The sequence below is a fragment of the Acomys minous genome (genome assembly GCF_964271855.1).
Source record: "Acomys minous genome assembly, chromosome: 16".
NCBI lineage: Eukaryota > Metazoa > Chordata > Mammalia > Rodentia > Muridae > Acomys > Acomys minous.
The window spans coordinates 46,401,676-46,421,897 of record NC_140498.1 but is presented as its reverse complement, the minus strand read 5'-3'; the positions used below and the strand labels follow the sequence as shown (position 1 = coordinate 46,421,897).

The following is a 20,222-nucleotide window of genomic DNA, read 5'->3' as shown; positions in this document are numbered from 1 at the left end:
CTATATATTTCTCTGAAAATGTTAGAATGTGTCAAGAAAAAAAAAAAAGTGTGTCCAGTGACCTGGGTTAATTACCTAGCATGTATCTCAATGGTTTGATGATTCTGAAATATCACTGCAAGCAAGCTCTGGCACAGGCTCTCTGTAGGCTGTAAAACACAGAGGCTGACTGGGATGTAAAGCCCCAGTGGCGCTGTGAATTACAGCCAAGAGCAGTTCTGGGCTGCGTCAGGAGGAAGCTCTTAGGACACATGACTAAGACATACAGTGGCCTGCCTCATGAGCTGTGTGAAGAAGCCGGGGCCACTCAAATGCTTGGGGCCAATTACACATAGGGGCTGCTCCTCAGAGCATCAGGGAATTGTCACTCACTGGGCCTCCTGGTCTTCTTCCTCTTCTTCTTTTTCTCCTCCTTCATTTTTTGAGACGGGGTCTCCCTATGCCCTGGCTGTCTTGAAACTCTATGTAGAGAAAGCTGGCTTCCAATTCACATAGCTCTGCCTGCCTCTGTCTCTCGAGTACTGGGACTAAAACTGCATGCTGCCATGCCTGGTCCTTTGTGAGGGTCATTTTGAAGAACATTTTATTTTAGAGGGAGAGACTGTGTGTGTGTTATGGTATATGTTGATGCCAGTATGGATACATGTATATGTGCATACAGGTGCGTGTGTATCTGTGTGTGTGCAGCCCAGAGGTTGATGCTGGGTGTCTCTCCTCTGCTGATCTCTGCCTTTATTGTGTCTCACTGAGCCTGAAGTTCATTGAATTGGCTAGACTGGCTGGCCAATGAGCTTCAAGGGTTGGCTTTGCTGTTCTCCCCAGTGCCTATTCAGCACATGGGTGGGGTGGGGTGGGGAGCTCACTGGTTTGGCTTGGTTGGATGGCCAATGAGCTCCAGACATCCACCTGCCTTTGGCTGTTTCCCTCCCCTGCCTCACACCCCCCCCCCCCCCCCCCCCGTTTCCCTGTGCAGGGCTGTGCCTACATTTTATGTCAGTGTTGGGAATCTGAACTCAGTCCTCACGCTCTGCTACAAAGCAGCCATCTCACCAGCCCAACCTTGAACTTTCATTCTGCCTCGACCTTGGCACAACTGATGCCATAATGGAAACGCCACCCAGGCCTTGGGACCCAGCATGTAGACACCAATATCTACCAAAATGAGAACAAATATTAATCCAACGAATGCCATAGTTCTGAGGAAGTACTAATTTTGTCTTTTGGCTTCTGTATAAATGTTCTTGCTAACTGGAGGTGTGTCAAGCCAGGATGTGGATTTGATGCTTAAAAGCTTACCCTGAGGAAGGCTCAGGAAGGCATGTGGGTCTCGAACACTCATTGTAGTCACTGGCTGGCTATTTTTTTTTTAAATAAAAAAAAAATTTCAAGACAGGGTTTCTTTGTGTAGCCCTGGCTGTCCTGGAACTTGCTATGCAGACCAGGCTGGCCTTGAACTCAAGAGATCCATCTGCCTCTGCCTCTGGAACACTGGGATTAAAGGTGTGTACCACCATACCCAGCTTAATTAAGCCTTGCTAGTGGGTTGAGCCTGTGTCTGGGTGGTTTTCTTTGGTGCATATCACATAGCCCTAGTATTACAGCTATGTACTGCCACATCCATTTGATGTGGCCCTAGGGACGAAATCAAGGTTCTGTGTGTCTGTTAGACAAGCACCCCACTGGGCTAAATCTCAGCCCACCTCTATATAACGTCCTTTGCAAGTGGCTAGTCCTACTAGCAGAGTGCAAAGTGATGACAGAGACATGGCCCCGCACCGTAGGAAGTGCACCACGGAAATAACCGAAGTGCAGACAGAGCATTAGCTGACTTTGACCAAGTGGCTGGGGAGCACCTGGGAGCTGTGTGACAAGTGTGAGCCAACTAAATCACCATGCTGAGCTTTTTTTGGGGGGGTGAGGGTTACTGATGCAGGTAGTGATGGACCCCAGGAAGCCAGCTTGGGACATGCAAGGGCCACTCACTGTGTTTAAGATGACAGCATCTCAAGTGCATGACTAGGGAGGGTTTGTTTTTATTTGAAATGCAGTAAGATAATAACCAATAGGTCACAGAGGGGACTCAGGCTGTCGGTTCCACGACAATCTTCCAGAGCTCCTGCAACACACAGAAATGAAAGGGTCTGAGGAGTCACAGCGCAGATCCATGATGACACCGGGCAGGGACAGGGGCTCTTCCTGTCTGGGAGGCTCTGGCGACTAGATGGTGGCACAATGGCTGGGTAGCCAAGCCTAGAGCTAGCCAAATGGATATGGGTATGTCACATGGCTGCAAGGGGCTGAAGGGATGGCAGCTGCTCCATTTCCTAAGTGGGAACAAAGGAGGGAATGTGAGAAAGCTCGGCCCTCCTTCTGCTACTGTCTTCCTCCCTCCTGAGAAAGAGGCCTGATCTCCACAGCCAAAGGCAGAGAACGAAAGATGCCAGACGGACTCCTGTGAATCCAGCTCCTGGTGATTTTCAGGAGTCATTTTGGGTTTTCAAATTGATCCTAAGCGCTGAGTGCCTTAGGTCAGACAGTGGGCAGGCGTGAGGCACTGAGCACATGCTGGCTAACCTGCAGGAGGATTGCCAAGACCCTGGCGTGAACCCTGGTGCTTGGCCAGAGGGACAATGTCCTCAGAGCAGATGTGGCCATCAGCACGATGGTTAAGACTGGACAGGATCTGGGATCACTTAGACACCTCTGTGCGTGCTGTGACAGTGTTCCCAGATCGGTACCTAAGGTGGGCAGACTCCTCCTATGTGGGCAGCACTATCCCGAGGGCAGGGGCCCTGGACAGCGGATGCCGGCGAGCAGCTGCCTCACACTCCTGCAGCTATGACCTCCCGGCTATGATGGCATGTGATATAGAACAAACTGTCCCTCATGTGGCTTCCCCAGTCATCACCTGGCTCTGCCTTACCATCTGCCACACTCCCCAATCCTCCCTTCCCACTCAGTGCTCCCCAGATGACCTCCTGCCTTGTGGTTTGAATTTAGAATGTTCCTCCCGAGCTCCTGAGTCTGAACACTTGGTTTCCATCTGGACACACTGGTTGGGAAACTTTTGGGAGGCGGAGCCTTGTAGGAGGAAGAGGAAATGGGTCACTGTGTGCAGGCTGGTCCCACTTCCTGTTCACTGCTTCCTGAGATGGACACAATGTGACCAGCTGCCACCTGCTCCTGTGGCCTAGTCTTCCATGCTGTGACTGTACCCTCTCGACATAGGAGCCAGAAAAAAATACCTCCTGAAACTGCTTTGGTCAAATATGTTGCCTTAGCAAGGAGCAAAGTAACTGATGCCTGCTTTCTAGCTTCCTCTGGAGTCTTAAGTGCTCACAGAGAGAGAACATGAAACTTAGCCACAGTCCCAGCAGGGTGGCTGCTGAGAATGACTGACACCCGCCCCTCCCCCACCACACACACACCCAGCATTAGACCTCTCTCCTGGGCAGACTATATAGACAGGAGGGCAGGCCCGGCCCACTGCTTTGCTTCTCACCACCCTCATGGGGCTGCACCTACCAGCTGCCGGATGCGCTCGTAGATGAGCAGCTGTGGGAAGGAGGCCTCCACAGGCTCCACCATGAAGCGCAGGCTGCCGTCAGCCAGCTTCTCCAGGGAGTCCAGGGAGGCACGGAAGTGATCGTAGGCTTCACAGGTGACGTCCAAGTGTCTCAGTGTGAAGTTGAACCTGTGGATTGACCAGCACCAACACACTCATCATGACCGGGAAGGGCTCTGCTGCATCCTCACAGCCTGCTCCCTGCTCAGTGCATGGCTCGAGCCTGGCCTTTACGTGTCTTCTCTGCATCCAGCCTTTGAGAAAGGTCTTTCCTGAACCTGCATGGACGCCTGCGTTCCTGGGATGGCTACCGGCTCTACGTCATACATGTGAGTATAGGAAGCTGATGTGACCTGCCAAGATGGCCCTGTGGAAAGGCAGACACCCATCACCTCACCAGGTGATACCAATGGATTCTGGACAGATCTGCGGGCTGGGTGCTGTGGGTTGGGTACTATCTATGGGATGGGGGAACAGGAGGCTGTGGCAAAGGGAGGCACAGAGCAAAGGACACTGCCAGGAAGTTGCAGAGATGAGTGATGAGAGAGAGAGAGAGAGAGAGAGAGAGAGAGAGAGAGAGAGAGAGAGAGAGAGAGAGAGAGAAAGCGCGCACACATTTTGTTTCTGCCATTTGAACCTTTCAATACCAGAATCTTTAAAATGACTTGCCTTGAATACAATCTTTTCCTTTTTTTTTTCTTCTTTCACATGTGTATGTAGCATACGAGTGTGTTTTAATGTTTGTGTGTGTTCATGTAGGATACATGTGTGCATGGATAAGTGTGGAGGCCGCAGGCTGACACTTTCTTCTCCCTTATATGCTGAGACAAGGTCTCCTGGTCTTCTGGCTGCATCTCCAAGTGCTGTGGCCACTCCGCCCAGGCAAACAGTAACCCTTTAAACACCATTTACAGAATTCAGCTTTTCCCATCTGCCCTGAGTCTCCTCTTTATGGTCTATAGGGTGAGGATCAAAGCGAGGCCCTTCCTTCTATGGTGACTGTGTCTGAAGGAGACGCTTGGGACACACAATGCTGCGAGCCTAAGAATGCTTAGCTTTGACACAGTCTGGTGTAGAAAGGCAAAGCTGAAGCCCAGAGACACTCTGCAGTGTCCTAGCAGAGGGCACACATACGTGACTCACAAAGGAATCCCTTCAGTCTCATTTTTATTACTCATCATTTCAATTTTTCATTTTTAAGTTTTGCTGAAGACACAGGAACACAGAAAATGTCCTTTCCATAGAAAAACAAAGTACAAGTGATGCTAATAGTAGGCCTTAATGACAACGCCTTGGCATGTGGAAGACAAGAGGAAGTGGGGCCAAGGTCAAGGTGCCTGGCCTCAGGCAGGCTCTCATCTGATCTCATCACTATTTCACTGTGGCTTGGAGACCAGCAACATCCCCCAGCTTTCCATGCTCCTTCTGAAAAGGGACCAGGCTGGCTGTACCTGGCAGCAGAGTTTAATAGACTAAATGAGAGGATGGAGATGAGGGATGAGCCCCAGCCCAGCACACAGTAGGTGCATGATAGATGCAGTTAGTGCAATGATAATACAGTGAAGGACGCAGCTGTGGGTGGCAGAGCTCACCTTTTCTCCACTGACAGGATGGCAGTGCAGGTATTTTTCAGTCTGTGGACTAGTCGGCAGAGCGTGTTAAAGAGGGCATCTGTTAAGTCATCATCGTAGAACACTGGGGAAAGAAGGGTGTTAGGGAAAGTGTACCTTCTGGAGAAGGCCATGGAAACACCACAGTAGATCCTTGTTATCACAAACAGTAGCGGAGGGCTGGGGGGGGGGGGGGGGAATGTTCTGGAAAGGTGCTTCTAAGATGTCTCTAAGAGCACAGTGAGGCTAGTTCTTTAAGTCCTGGCTAGAGTTTCTCACAGCAAGCTGCTGTTAGCTGTTCCACAGGGCAGACCACAGCAAATCAGAGCTAGCCTCCTCAGGGAGGCACAGTGTTTGCTAGACATTTACAAGGGCAAGGATGGAGCACGCACAAATATGTGACTTTCCCTGTTATGTACACGTGTGCGTGTGTTTTATGTGTCTGAGCCTTTAGGCATCTTCACAGATTGGACACTGGGCAATAATCTGAAGCCAGGTCTTCATCAGTTCTGCTGTGAACTGACTGCCACACAAAAGAGGAGCTCGGTAAGTGGAGGGTAGCGACTTTGGGGAAACACAGCGGGCCACTGTCTGTCCATAAGTAGCTCCCAACAAAGTCATCTTCCTTATGCAGATGGAGGTGAATGCCTCATGAGCCATTGTTGGGGCTGCTGGTGCCTGATAGGCATTTTCTGCTGATGCCTAGTTCAAGCCAATTTGAACCACATTAAAGTATAAAAGCAGGCTTATTGGGGGGCAGCTCTCAGGTGGGGTTACTGATCTCACAGGAGGAGGTCAGGGAAGTTGCCATGCAGAGGGAGACAAAAAAAAGCAGGAGACAGAGGAAAAAGTGTGTACACAGGGGTAGGGAAGTGGGGAAGAGAGGAAATGTAGCGTGGGAAGGGGCCCAAAATGTCTGGATTATTTAGTGAAGAGCCTCTGGGGGAGAGGAAGCCACGCCCCTGGGCTGGAGAGTTCAGGGTAGAGGGCGAGGTATGCCAGCTATCCCCTCTAACGGGTAGGGACTGAGGGATACTGGGAGAACCTGGAGGCTAGGTCTGGTTTGGTTAAAAAGGCACCTCAGCCACTTGTCCTGTGTCCGAATCCCAGCACTGCCTCCCAGTGCAGGGTAGGTCCTAATTTATCTCCCTGAAGAACTGACTCAGAGCAAGTGAGGGTTTGAGGGGTCCCTGCAGGCACCAGGGATGTCAGAGTAATGATCTGTGTGAGGCAAGAAGGAAATCCAGTTCAACACAGTTTACTTAGCTGGTCAGTTCAAACTTCTAGAATCTGTCCCTGGGCAGGTTATTTTAGACATATTCAAATACAGTACTACTTTGGAAAAGGTTTCCTGGTGGCATTTATCACAATAAAGCTAAAGAAGTGACTTCATCAAAACTCTCTTATAAAGCACATGTGACCTCTTCCATAAGAACGGGTTCTATAGCTGAGGACCTACGATCTGCTGTGGTCTTCCTAGGTCATCCTAGAGGTCACCAAGCTACAAAGCACATGTGACCTCTCCCCTATGGATGGGTTCTATTGACTGAGAAATGGTGCTCAAGATAAAGTTCTAGGGAGGGAAAGTCTAGGATAAGCCTAATAGTCTGGGGATGTGGTGTGGCCTGGCCCTACAGATAGATAGCACAGACCACGGGGCTGTTAACTACGTCCAGCCTCTGGGTAGAAAACAGGTCTATGTCTCCTCTGCTGAGGAGCCACCCTGAATGTTTAACATTCCTGGTTTCCCTTGTGCTTACCTGAGAGCACAAGGACCTCGTGCTCCGTACACCTGGGGATACTATGGGGGATACTATGACACAGGTAATGACAAGGACACGGGACGACAGAGAATCATCTCACCTTCGGCTGCAAATAGCACAGTGGTGTGATCATACAGGTCAGAGACGTCTTCTTCGGACCAGCTGAAGGGGACTTTGGGATCTACCAAAAAGAGAAGACCGAGTGGCCCATTCAGGACCAGAGACAAGGCCGAGCTGGGCAAGTTGCATTTGGTGATCCCTCCTGAGTACTCAGGAGGCAGAAGAAGGCAGATCTTTGTGACTGCTGGACTAGCCTGGCCTTCAGAGTTTCAGGCCAGCTATGACGACCTAATGAGACTTTGTCTTAGAAAAGAAGGAAGGAAGGAAAGAAGGAAGGAAGGAGGGATGGATGGAAGGAGGGAAAGAGAGAGATAGGGCTGGAAACAGACTGACTTGTACCTTAGGGACAGCCACACAGTTAAGGGGCACCTTTGCCCCCAGTGAGGGTTTCATTTTTTGTGTGTTTACAGAAAGGCCACTAAAACTCCTCAGAAAATGGCTGAGAAGGTCAAGGGTCAAAGGGCTCACAGCACAACATGCTTGGTAGGTGAGAGGTGCTTACTCAGAATTCCCTTACTGACAGGGGTAAAAAGGAAGCTGCTGTATAAAAACCAAACATTGGTTCTGACATCGTCTATGGAAGAATTCAGAATCTCTCCCAGTCACCCACTGTGCTTTCTGGGAACCAGTTTAGGCCCCAGAGGTCACAGACCTGGGGCCACACCCTGGCCTCTCTGAGCGCTGCTCTCCACTCCCATTCAGAGTGGATTCCCCCATGGTGACCCTGGGAGGTGTGAATAGCATCCTGCAGTCAAGGGCCCAGCATGTGGCAGGTGTTCAGAGAACAGCTGGGCGCAGAACCCAGTGGAGGGAACCTTCCACATGATGTGGGGCTGTAGAGGCAGCCAGGACTCTGTGGCTCACTTAGTCCACAGAGCTGAGACCTTTGGGAGCCACAGAGGAAGCCACTGAAGCGAGGGGACACCGCAAGAAGCACATACCTGTGCAGAGGTCATCCTTCAGCCAGTCTAGCTCCTTGACCTTAACCACGCCACCTGCAAAAGCAGACACAGGACTCCCAAACTGTACCCCAACGGCGGAAAAGCACCCCGACTGTCCCCCTCACCCCTACCATCTAAGCAGACCTCTATCTTCTCTCAGCCCTCTCTCCCACCTGCCCCTCCTCTTCCCGCATGTTTTCAGTGCTCAAGGTCACTGACTCCACAGACACAAGGAACACACAAATCCATCAGTCCTGGTCCCCATCCCTGGAGACGGCACCTGCAGAGGGGCGGGCAGGTCAGTGGGTGACTCATGACTGTGTGGTTAGGTAACACCAACAGGATGCGCCAAGTGCATGGAAGAGCCTGACCGTCAGCCCAGGGCTGTCAGGAAGGCTCCGCTGTGCCCACAGCACGGTCATCTATGCTCAGAAGCTGTGTTACACCACAGAAACACCTGGCATCTTCCCTTCATGGCGCAAAGGGAAGCTACCCCAGCACTGGGCCCACTGGGGGAGTCCCACCTGGCCCCAAGCACCGCTACTGGTCCTCACCTTTCGTGGCAGCCAGGTGGCTGTTGAGGGCAACGTTTCGTTGGCACATGGCCAGGAGGTCTGTGCCGACATCTGGAATGACAGAAGGGCACACCATGACACATGGGCTCTTAAGACACCTGTCCCCAGCGTTTTTCATGGAGAGCCATCACCAATAGCTGGACCGCTGTGCTACAGTCACTTAAGGTGTTAGCATCTCTGGAAGCTGGAGGAGGGGTACATGACACCTGCTGAATGATTTAAGGAACTTCTGTATGAGTCTGATGTAATTTCAAATTTAAACATTAAAACAGTAACCAGTTTGCCACCCAGGATCAGTGCATCACTCTATGGATGACCAGATGAGGTACAAAGGTGTTCATTGCTGCGATTGACAAAGGCGAGAAAGAGCAGGATGGCTAGAGTGCTAGGCAAAGGGGCTAAACATACTGATAAAGATGACCTAGTTAAGGCCGGGCGTAGCGCACGCCTTTAATCCCAGCACTCGGGAGGCAGAGGCAGGCGGATCTCTGTGAATCTGAAGCCAGCTTGGTCTACAAAGTGAGTCCAGGACAGCCAGGGCTACACAGAGAAACCCTGTCTCAAAAAACCGAAACCAAACCAACCAACCAACCAACCAAACAATACTTTTCAAGACTTTTGGTTGTGTGTGTGTGTGTGTGTGTGTGTGTGTGTGTGTGTGCGCGCGCGCGTGTGCTCGTACTCACCTAGTATATAGTAACTATAGAGATTCAGTTATTCCTTAAGAGTGTGTATCGAAGGGTGATGGAAAGATGGCTCCAAGGTTAAGACCTCACACTTAGACTTAAAGACTTCCCAGTACCCACATCTGGTGGCTCACAACCAAGTGTAATTCCAGCTCCAGGAATTACACACACACACACACACACACACACACACACACACACACACTATTATGATATGATATACAATATATAAAAGTAAGTTGGGCAGCACTTTGGGAGGCGGAGGCAAATGTATCTCTGAGTTCAAGACTAGACTAGGTTAAAAAAAAAAAAAGACTAGCCTGGTATGCATAGTGAGTTCCAGGTCAGCTGGAATAGAGAGACACAGTGAGACCTCCTCAAAACAAAACAAACACGACAAAAACAACAATGCCCATACTTTTAAAAAAGGAGAACATGTAAGAGGAAAGAGATGACAAACTACAAAAGACTGTGTACACATTCAGATATAAGTGGTTAGAAGTAAGTTCTTTGTGAGTCCTGGGGTTGGGGCTTGCTTGCTTACACTCTGGAACTGCACTCGTTCCACAGTAGGTGCCTAATACATTGCTTACTGTTGAATCCCTCTGGGGGTTGTAAAATTGTGTTTTCATCGTTTGCCTTGTACTTTTCCCCCTAAGAAGAAGCCTTGTTCCTAGTATCAGACATAATGAGAAACCAGTGTGTGAGGCCTTCGAGGAGGACAGCCTGGGGTTTCCTGAGACGTTGCTCTTCCTTGGACGCTGAGTGGAGAGAGCCTCAGACCCTGCATGGCCAGTGACCTCAGGGCCACAGGGTGACACTGTAGTGCCTGGGTGTTGAGGGAATCAGGAGCAGCTAGTGTCTAGCGCCTGGTGACCTGGTCATTTTTACAGTTGGTACAAACCGTACAAACCATGCAGCCCACCACTCCCTACTATACAGGTAGAGTTGTTACCTGTACAGTATACGGTGTGTGCCATGGTGGCTGCCACAATGCTGGCGAGCCCTGTGCCTGCCCCAAGCTCCAGCACGGTGCGACCCTGGAAGAGGTCCCTCCGGAACAGGATATAGTCTGCCAGGAACAGGGCACCCCGCCACACCTGCAAGAAAGAAGACAAAGAACCACCAGTGAGTTGAGGCTCAGGAGAGACCCTCAGGGGCCACAGGAAGTAGACAGGGCCTACCCACCTGCTTGCCTACATCCTCCAGGGGCGTGGCCATGGTGTGCTCTGAACAGGATAGAAACCAAGAAAGAAACGTCCATGGTGAAATGGAAGTGGACAGAAAACAAAGGCAGGGGTAATGTGGCAGTCTGCCAGCCTGGCTAGATGGGCGACAGAGTTAAACGACCAAAAGAGAAGCAGAGGCACGGACTGCAGTGCCAGGTGGGAGAAGGTGGGAGCACCACTGAGGCCAGGTGGGAGAAGGTGGGAGCACCACTGAGGCCAGGTGGGAGAAGGTGGGAGCACCACTGAGGCCAGGTGGGAGAAGGTGTGAGCACCACTGAGGCCAGGTGTGGCCCATCCCCTTGAGGGCACTGGATGGCTGCCTTGTGTCCCAGGGACCAAGGAACATCAGGTCTGAACCCAGCTCAAGTACTGTATCACATTACTTGAACCTCCCTTTTAAAACTGAAATATATTTACACGCTAATAGTAATATAGCTCTTGCCAAAATATGTTCTTATGCTTACAGCTATACCAGAAGCTGCTAACACAGTAAGCTCCAATGTGTATCTTTTAAAAGAAAAAGTTCATGAGAAGGGTGACTGTTATACACTCTGAAGTCCAAAATATCTCAGAACAAAATTCTGATGGTGGGAAAGAACAGGCACATGAGACGAAGGAGAAAAAGAAAGCCTGTAAAATAGTCTCTGCCACGACATCAGAACTCACCTGGGCTTCCTTTCCTTTTTTTTTTTTTTTTTTTTTTTTTTTTTTTTTTGAGATGGAGTCTCACACTGCAGCCCAGGTTGGTCTGGGACTAATTATGCTCTAAACGCTTGCAAATAGGTTGTGTGAGGTTTAAACAAACAAATCAGAGAAGTTTCTAGAGCATGTCAAACTCACACAAACTAAAACACAGCTTCATAAGAAAAACTAAGGGGCAGACTGTGTATGGCGGCTCATACCTGCTATCCTGTGGGGGTGGGGTGGGGCGTGGGACTGGGGTCAGCTTGGATGGAAGAGTGAGACCCTTCTAGAAGACAAAACAAAACCTGGGGCTGGTGAGATGGCGCCTCAGGCAAAGCTGCTGGCTGTGCAAGCATGACAACACGAGTTCAAGCACTGGAACCCACAAAAAGGTGGAAGGAGAGAATCACCTCCACAGAGCTGTTCGCTGACCTCCCTCTGTGTGTCATAGCATGCACATGTGCACGTGTACATATGGACAAACACAGACAGACGGACAGCAAATGTGTATGGGCTTTGTTACACTTGAAAAGAATTCTCCATGCCTCAGGACACCGTGAGGGTGTGTCATCCATCAATTCTGACACCATCTACCTAGAGTCAAATGCTGCTCCTGCAGACCAGCTCTGGGAACAGTGAAGAGGAGTGGAGAGAGGTGGAGAACTGAGCAGGCGGTAAACAGCTGGTTAAGGGAAACCAACCGTTGGCTGAACAACTAGCTAGAGGAACCAGTTGTTGAGGAGAGGTCGAGGAATGGAGGAAAAAGAAATACTCAGAGACTCAGGCATATGTGGTACAGGCTGAAGGTCTTAAAGCCCAGGAGAACTTTATTTTCTGGCTCTCATCTGTCTCTGTCTTGCTTGCTGTCTGTCTGACTCCTTGCTTGTTGTCACCCATTTTTCCATCTCTCTTCCTGCTTGCTGTTCCACACCTTTCTATCTCTCTTGCTTGCTGTTCCCCATCTCTCTCTCTTGCAACGCTGTCTCACTCTATCTTACTCTCTCATGTCTGTTACTTGCTTGCCCCTTCTCTCCTTGGGCTAACTCAAGTATTTTATTAAAACGAAAATCAATTTTTTCACTGCAGATTACATCATGATTTTTTTTCATCTTTTACAATCAATAGGGCATTCAAAAATTGACAAAATAAGAGGACAGTCTTAACAAGGTAATACAGAAAGTTCTGTATAACCTACAATAAAGCATACAGCAAAATCAATCAATTTCCAAGCAATGGTCAGGATAACCTGATTATTATTTTTTAAACAATACTTGGGAAAGTTTAATAATAAATTTCCCTGGGCTGAAGCCCTTCTGTTTACAAGATTGTCAAAGCAACATAGCTTGAATTAAATGTTCTCTAATAGTAATAAAAAACAAAATAAAACAAAACAAACTTGACTTACTCCCAGACCCAAACCAACAGGTGTGCTATCCAAGCCTCGGCTAACTGCCAAGGGGTCCTCTATTGTAAGATATCTGTAAAGCACAATGTTCCAAGCCCACCTTCTAATGCTCTCAAAGCAGATTCTAAAGAAATGTTTCTACAGCGAACAGTATCTAGCCAGGGACTGTTATGTCCAGGTCTTAATTTTCTTACAGGCAGTTTCTGCTTTGGTGCTCACAGTTGGAGCAAAAAACTCTACCATGTCTCAAGCCTTTGGCCAGATGCCCTCTTTCAACATCCTCTGTGGGAAAAAGTTTTCCCTGTATGAATTTCCTTAGGGCTCAGAAATAAAGAGAAAAAAGTTTTAGGAGAAACATCAGATTTCTAAACAACATTACACTAGACCATACATAGTATTTAAGGGCAGTGGTGATCAGCCAGAGATCTTTGGAACTTTGTCAAGCAAAGCCTCAACAGCTGCTCTGGATGTCTAGTGATCATGCTTTGTCAAGTAAAGCCTTTATGAGTTATCCTCACGTCTGTGTCACAGCCTGGTCTACAAAGTCAGTCCAGGACAACCAAGGCTACACAGGGAAACCCTGTCTCAAAAGACAAAAAAACCCACACATAATAAAGGTTAAAGGGATTAAGATTGACCAAGGGGTGGGCAGCTGTCACTCCTGAGTAAAGCACATACATTTCTGTCCTGTGCAGTGCACTCAGGGTTGCTCTCTGAGAGACAATACCCATGCTGGGGTGGGCTTTGATGCAGCTGTCTGGACTCATTTCTGCTCCTGTGAGTCACCATTGGGTCACCAAGTTAGACTTTGATGGGATGCTTACTTGGGTCTGAAACAGTGTCATGCAACACTAGCGGGGTCACTAGACCCCTGCTCTGCCTGGTGAGCCCTGGCAACAGGACTCATAGTGTTGTCTCTGAGTGTCGGCCAAGAGCCCTTTCTTGGGCCTCATCCCCTCTTCTTCTCATTGTCCACTCCAACCTGTTTGATTGGCCCAGTCCAGGTTGCTGTAAACTGACAGCCCTTTCCACTCCACATTGCTGCTACTGAGTTTCCCGTGGCTTCCTGTCTGCACTGAGGCCAGCCAGGCATTCCACATGTCCTGACCCTCTCTCCTGCACCCCAGCTTAGAGAACGAGGGAGCAGGAGGCAGGAGCGGCACTTGCAGCAGCAGCAGGAGGGGATACCTGAGCTGGGATCTGGGACACTTGGGAATGGGCTAGAAGTAGAGGTTGGTAGTGAGCACCCGAGGGCCGAAGTGCAGGCTACACTAGAAGCAAAAAAACAAAAACCAACAAAAAAAAAAACCATGGAAGAGTCTGAGGTCATAATGGTCAGTGAGGGTGAGAGGTGAGAGGTGAGAGGTGAGAGGTGACCGTGTCGCCCCAGCTTTTTAAGCTGAGTCATCTGTATTCCACTGAGTCATTTGTATTCTCAGTGGGAGGCACTGAGGAGTCCTGAGCAAGAGAGGACCGACAGGTGTGGAACACACTCTGCCAGCTGTTGGCCCTGCCTGCTCCTAGCTCTGAACTCAGGGGTGATACCCTCAGCTCGACTGTGTCCCAACAGCCACTGTGACATTGCCTCGGAGGCCAGAGGGCAAGAGCTTTATTTACCAATTTTGATGATGCTGTGGGGGCAGTTCTCGTGCACTCGGTCTCCCACGAGGTCATCTTCCTCCTGCGCTAGAATCATGGGGTGTACCTTGTCTCTTGTGGGCTCCGCAGGGTTGGGGTCAGAAGCAGCCCGTGGTCTCCGTACCACATCCAGGTCCCCATCCTCGTCCAGGGGAACACTCAACCCTTCCTGGATGGTGTTGTCATCCTCAGCCTGGAGGGACAAATCCTCATGACTGTGGCCACTTCCTGACCCAGCAGGAGGTGTCTCCTGTGTGGAGACATCTTTGGGACCACTGTCCTCAGCCCCTGAGTCTGTCCGAGAGTCCTGACTCCACAGGAGCTTGAACTGGGACAGGAAGACTGAAAGCGAGAAACACAGAGTGAGCAACCCCCAGGTGCTCGTCCCTTTCCTCGTCTTTGACAAGTATGACTGACAGCTGGAGATACTTTAGTTTTTCTTTGGAGACACGGACCCATGTAGCCCAAGCTAGCCCCAAACTATGTAGTCAAGAGTGACCTTCCAATTCTGAGCTTCCTGATTTTACACCGCAGAGTTTGGGTCATACACAAGCGCAATCACACCCAGACACCCACTTTTATGTGGTGCTGGGGTTCAAACCCAGGGCTGTGTGTGCTAAGCAAGCACCCTACTAACTGAGCCACCTGCCCTGCTCACCTGGAGACAATTTATAAGGCCAGGTGGGGATGCACAGGCTCAGCAACAGAGGCTTGCTGCACTCAGCAGGGACCATCAGGGAAGCTGAGGCCACCAGAGCAGCAGCTCCTGGTGGAGCAGCCTCTGCTGAGTGAGCATCCGTGCAGGTACCTGGCCTGTGTCACATGGTTAACTGCAGGGTCACCATGAAGACCGCATACTAACCATCTCACAGACATGGACACTGAGGCTCAGAGGGTGAGCGAGCTTGCTAAGTGGCCGAGGCCAGATATGAACTCAGTCTTGTTGGCACACCAGGTGCTTCTTAAGGAGAGTAGGTGAGGAACGTGGACCGTCCCTCACCACCAGGTAGACACAAAGTCACTGAGACAGATCTCAGTAAGAGTGCATGTACCGGGGGTGGTGTGCCAGAGACACAAAGAGTGAGGGCTTCAGAATGTACAGCACTGGGCTGGGTCAGGCACCTGCTTCCACACTTGTACCCCAGGAATGGGGGCATCTACCCTCAGGCCGGCCAAGGCCAAGGCCAGTGAACAGAGGGGCTGGCTCAGAGTCTCCAGTCCGCTCACTTGACTGTACATTAGGCACACCTCACTGTTCCCCACCTTCTCCCAGGTGAATGGCACTGTGAACATCACCGAGGAGCAGGGGACACTGGGGACCTGATGACAGTCCTTGCTGCCTTTGTGTAGCCATGTCCTCTTCCTGGGATGCCTTCCTTAGCTCTTTGCACAGACCCTTTCTGGCTTGTGGTACTTAGTTGACTCCCCTTCAGGCTCCTACAGCATCCCATCCCATCTACCCAACTGCCCAACCACCCTTCAGCTACATCTACTCACCCCTGCATCTTACATGCCCATCTCTCCATCTACCCATCTCTCCATCCATCCATCCACACATTTATACCTGTTCATCCAACCATCCATCATCTATTAACCTAACTGCTCATTCATCTATCTTCACTATTCATCCACCACCGTCCATCCATCCATCCATCCATCCATCCATCCATCCATCTACCCACCTTGACCACTCATTCATTTCATCCGTGCATCCACCCATCTGTCCTCTATCTACCCATCCACCCATCATCTATTCATCTGCCCACTTATCTATTCATTCATCTGCCCTATCCCCTATCCGCCACCCATCCATCTATCTACCGTTCCACCTGCCCACCCACTCAACAAACATGTGCTGACCATCAGACTGTGCTGAGTGCAGTACTATGTGCTGGGGATACAAACCAGAATGCAGCATCTTAGGGGGCTTATATCTGAGGGTTGTGGTGGTGAAACACCAAAGTAAACAAGGTCAGACTGTGAGCTCCCTGCCGCAGACACAAAACAGTACTTTGCACGACACATGGTGGCAACCATGTAAGGCGAATCTTTCCTTTAGCAGGTCAAACAAACATCCTAAGCTTTTTGAGCCATATGATCTCTGCTGTAACCACCCAACTGTCTGCAGTTAGGAAAATGTGCAGACAAGCAGGCCTGGTGGTGTTTCAGCAGAGCATTATCTATAAAAAACAAAGCAGGACCAGATTTGCCCACACAGCCTGTGGTTTGCCAATGTCTGGCATAATGTTTCATCCAATTAGGGCAGTTATTGAAGGGGGCCACAACGATCAAGGAGGAAGGATGACTAGGCTAGGCACAGTGGCTAAGGGTCACAGGCTCAGTAGAAGGTCACATGTTCCTTAGAGCCATGGGGGACCAGTGAGGAATCTAAGCCAGGGCAGAACTATGGCTGGGTTTGCACTTTCAGAAGCTATGCTTGGCTGCAGGAAAAGGAGTCAGCAAGGTTGTGCAGAAGGTAAGACAGGAAGCTGAGGAAGAAGGGAACAGTCGGCCAGGCACAGGATGAAGGACACTGACTGCCTGGGCCTACAGTCACAGACAGCCCCGCTACCATCGCTGCATCCACTGTGTGTTCACTCACTTCTGCGTTCCTGTGCTAGGTCAGGATGGGCACTCAGCAGGTGCTCAGGAGAGCACAGGCGTGTGCTCAGCTAAGGAAGGACTTAAGCGATGTGCTAAATGTAGGTAAAAGACACCTGATTCACTAAAGAGAACATAAAGTTCATTGGCCTAGTGCTAACTGTGTCACAGATTTTTGTGTTTCTGGTTGAAGGAGAACATTTAATAGTAAATCATAAAATCCAATGTGAAGCTCCACAGCTTCAGAATGGCTAACTGTGTAGATGTTCACTGAGACATACTACAAACTGTGGGTCTCATTAAATCCTGCAAGTGGATTTTGTTTTTCAGTTTTTGCAATAACATTTGAAATTAAAAAAAAAAAAACCCAGTCTTTATCTCCCAGAAGAAATATGAGAACAAGAGAGAAGGTCAAGTGGGCTCCACCACGCACCACGCTGTTCCATCCAGGCCTGGGTCTTACCTGGCTGCCCCATGCCATTCAGCCGCACCATGAGGTGCCTCTGGTTGGGGGTGTACAGGTGGACATCTGACAGCACTGTGTCACTTTTGAAGGTAACCTCATCCATGGCTGGGCCCATGTTAGTTCTGGGATGCACCTGAGAGGGAAGAGCAAGTCCTGAGCAGGGTGGGTCCCAGAGAACACCAGTTATCCAACCAGGCAGCCAGGAGAAGCTGGGGAGCTTTTCCTTGAACAACCCCCCCTTACACTTCCCTCCCTCCCTCCTGTCTCTGTCTCCATGGTGCTGAGGATCAGCCCAAGGCCTTGCACCGGCTAGGCAAGCTCTGTCACTGAGCTATATTCCCAGCCCTGTTTTCATTTTGGGACAGACTGGCCTTGACTTATTCTGTAGTCCAGACACACTTGAGTTTGTGATCTTAGTGAGATGACAAGTCTGCGCTACCAGCAGTTTTCAAACAGTCAAGAAAGCTGGGGAAACAACATGATAAACAAGCATATCTGCCACTTGGACTGGTGGAAAACGAGCACGTTGTCCTGCCTATTCACAGTATCTAATGAATATACAACATCTATCTAATAACAGGGAACATCTACCTGATAATAGAGGCCATCTATTTAATATTAGAGACCATCTATTTAACAATAAAGGCCCAGCTGGGTGGTAGTAGCACATGCCTTTAATCCCAGCACTCAGGAGGCAGAGACAGGCAGATCTCTGTGAGTTCAAGGCCAGCCTGCTCTACAGACTGAGTGAGTTCCAGGGCAGCCAGAGTTACACAGAGAAACCTTGCTTTGAAAAACAAAACAAAACAAAACAAAAACGAAACAAAAGTATAGAGACCCTATATATAACAGACCATCTGCCTAATAATAAGAGACCATCTATCTAATAATATAACTGTCTAGTAGAGCCTGTCTGCCTAATAGAGACCATCTAGCTAATAACATAGACCATCTCCCTAATAGTAGAAATTACCTAACAAGAGACCATCTATTTAATAATGTACTATCTAGCAATACATATTATCCATGTATCTCTACCTACCTATCATCCATCTATCTAGGTTTCCCTCCCTTGAACTCTCTAAGAGTGAGCTGCAGACAACATGCCATTTTTACCACTGAAGTCTTTCACTACCCGTCTCCAGGGAACACGTCTGTATACAGCCACGCACCACAACCAGAAGTCAGAAAGCCATATCTGAGTCACAATGGTCACAAACAGGAACAACGAACTTCCAGCCAACTGTTCCACCCATCACAGGGAGCTAACCAGTGGACGTCTGGTGGCCTGTGAAGCTGGACAACAGGGCGTAAGGCTGGTCTCCCACCTCCCAGCTACAGACCCTGGGAGAAAAATCATTTTGCTCTCTGGCCCTGTAACGTCAGCCATATTCCCAGCTTGCAGGAGGGTGGCTCTTTCCTTCAGAACGTGCTAAGCCAGCAAAAAAAAAGCATTGAGAACCGGGGCTGGGAATCGGGCAAAACCGATGTGGATTCATGTGAGCGAAATGAAAGAAGTGCTCAGCCATCCGCAAACAACAAAACCCAGACAAGATCCGTGCACAAAGATCCGCGCACAGGAAACACAGCCTAGTCCTGACCCACACCCACTGATTGGCTGGAGGCAGACCGGCTCCCCTAGTTCTGGACAGAAAACAAGATGTCTGCCTACAGTGTTTCAGCTTTGTTTTTTGTTTTGTTTTTTGTTTTTTGTTTTGTCCAAAAAACTCCTCTCTGCTATTTTTGGGAAGGTTAAACATGTATAAAAAGGTAGCATGGGCTGCTATGGTAGAAAAAAAAAATTACACCTAAGAGAATGAATGCTCATTGCTCTTTCTGAAAGTGGGAATTATATAAGGACCAAATGGTCTTACATATAGATGGAAAGTAAATTCGTTGCTCATGTCTATACAATTTCTTCCACTTAAAAGTCTCAACTAAGCAGGTTTCCCAGGAACTGTGGCCTGAGATGGAAGTCCTAAGTTTCCTTTACGGGATTCTCCAGGGAATAAGCATTCTGGAAATAGGGGGTGGGGTGGGGGTGCTCCTGTCTCTTTTGGGGTCTGGCTGAGGATTAAATGAGACGAGCCCTCTTTTCAGGACTCGGCAGAAAACAGTAAATAATTACAGCATCATGGTTATAGAAGAGTGTCCTAGGAAGATGGATGAGGGCCTTGAACCAGTTTCTCTACATAGAAATAGCAACTGCAGTTTCCACCAGAAAATGTCAGGTGTGGACAGGTTTCTGGTTCCTCCTGGGCACTGCTGAAAAGTACCCCAGGTTACAGGCTGCAAATTCATTCCTGTACGGCAGAAGGCATGTGTTCTAGTCTCTTCCAGGATCGTGGAGCCGGATTCCCATGAATTCTTTTTTTTTAAGGGCCTGCAGCCAGTGTTGATCTCAAAACTAGTCGGCTGGAGGCGTGGGGTTGAAAGGACTCCCCTCCCCCCTGGCAGGTGAGATAGATGCACTCTCACTGGACAATCAAAAATTAGGGGCAGAGTAAGGCAAAGCCAGGAAGCTGGAGAAACGAGGGCCCAGAGGTGCAGGGAAAAGGCTGGCCACGCGCGCTGCGTGGCGTCTGGGGCTCCAGGGACCTCCTCTCTCCACCGGCGGTCACTCTGAACTTGTCTAAAGAAGCCAGTCACTGATCCTCCTTCCCTTCCGAATCCCACACCGAGAGGGGCTGCCACACTCAGTACGTAAGCCAAGGGGTCCCATACAGAAGAGAAAAATTTGGGGTTCAGGATGAGAGCTTGGTTCTCAAACCGGGTCCTGCCCGGTCCCACCGCCTCTCTCGGGCGCTTACCCGCCATGACCCTGGGCTGAAGTCCCGTACGAAAACCTCGCTGTAAGACTCAGGAAGCGGCCATGACAGACGATCTGCGCAGGCGTAGTCCGGGCGGCTCGGGTCGCGCACGCGCACAAAGCAGCAGCC

At 49.7% G+C, this 20,222-nt stretch overlaps 1 protein-coding gene across 7 annotated transcripts; it reads right to left on the bottom strand.

Moving 5' to 3' along the window:
* Positions 1-2,009: 2,009 nt before the first annotated feature.
* Positions 2,010-20,222, bottom strand: METTL22 (methyltransferase 22, Kin17 lysine). 7 transcript variants are annotated; one of them, XM_084764751.1, is made up of 12 exons: positions 20,094-20,190; positions 18,456-18,579; positions 17,281-17,416; positions 14,196-14,558; positions 10,449-10,489; positions 10,216-10,360; positions 8,554-8,625; positions 8,000-8,053; positions 7,039-7,119; positions 5,158-5,260; positions 3,526-3,694; positions 2,020-2,324 (listed from the first exon to the last, which is right to left on the bottom strand). In XM_084764751.1, exons 3-12 carry the CDS (start codon positions 17,396-17,398, stop codon positions 2,280-2,282), a joined length of 1,191 nt encoding a protein of 396 aa, XP_084620877.1. In that variant the 5' UTR covers positions 17,399-17,416; positions 18,456-18,579; positions 20,094-20,190; the 3' UTR covers positions 2,020-2,279. The 7 variants fall into 7 exon arrangements, with proteins under 7 accessions (XP_084620878.1, XP_084620882.1, XP_084620877.1 ...); XM_084764754.1 differs by having other exon boundaries at positions 14,196-14,409; positions 20,094-20,188; XM_084764752.1 differs by lacking the exon at positions 18,456-18,579 and having other exon boundaries at positions 2,010-2,116; positions 20,094-20,222.

Excerpts from the sequence above, each read along its gene's own strand:
- METTL22 (XM_084764750.1), bottom strand. The coding sequence starts at position 17,398 with ATGGGCCCAGCCATGGATGAGGTTACCTTCAAAAGTGACACAGTGCTG. Across the intron at positions 8,054-8,553 it reads CCACCTGGCTGCCACGAAAG|GTGGCGTGGTTAAGGTCAAG; the intron begins GTGAGGACCAGT and ends CTGCTTTTGCAG. Across the intron at positions 7,120-7,999 it reads GAAGGATGACCTCTGCACAG|ATCCCAAAGTCCCCTTCAGC; the intron begins GTATGTGCTTCT and ends TCTTTTTGGTAG.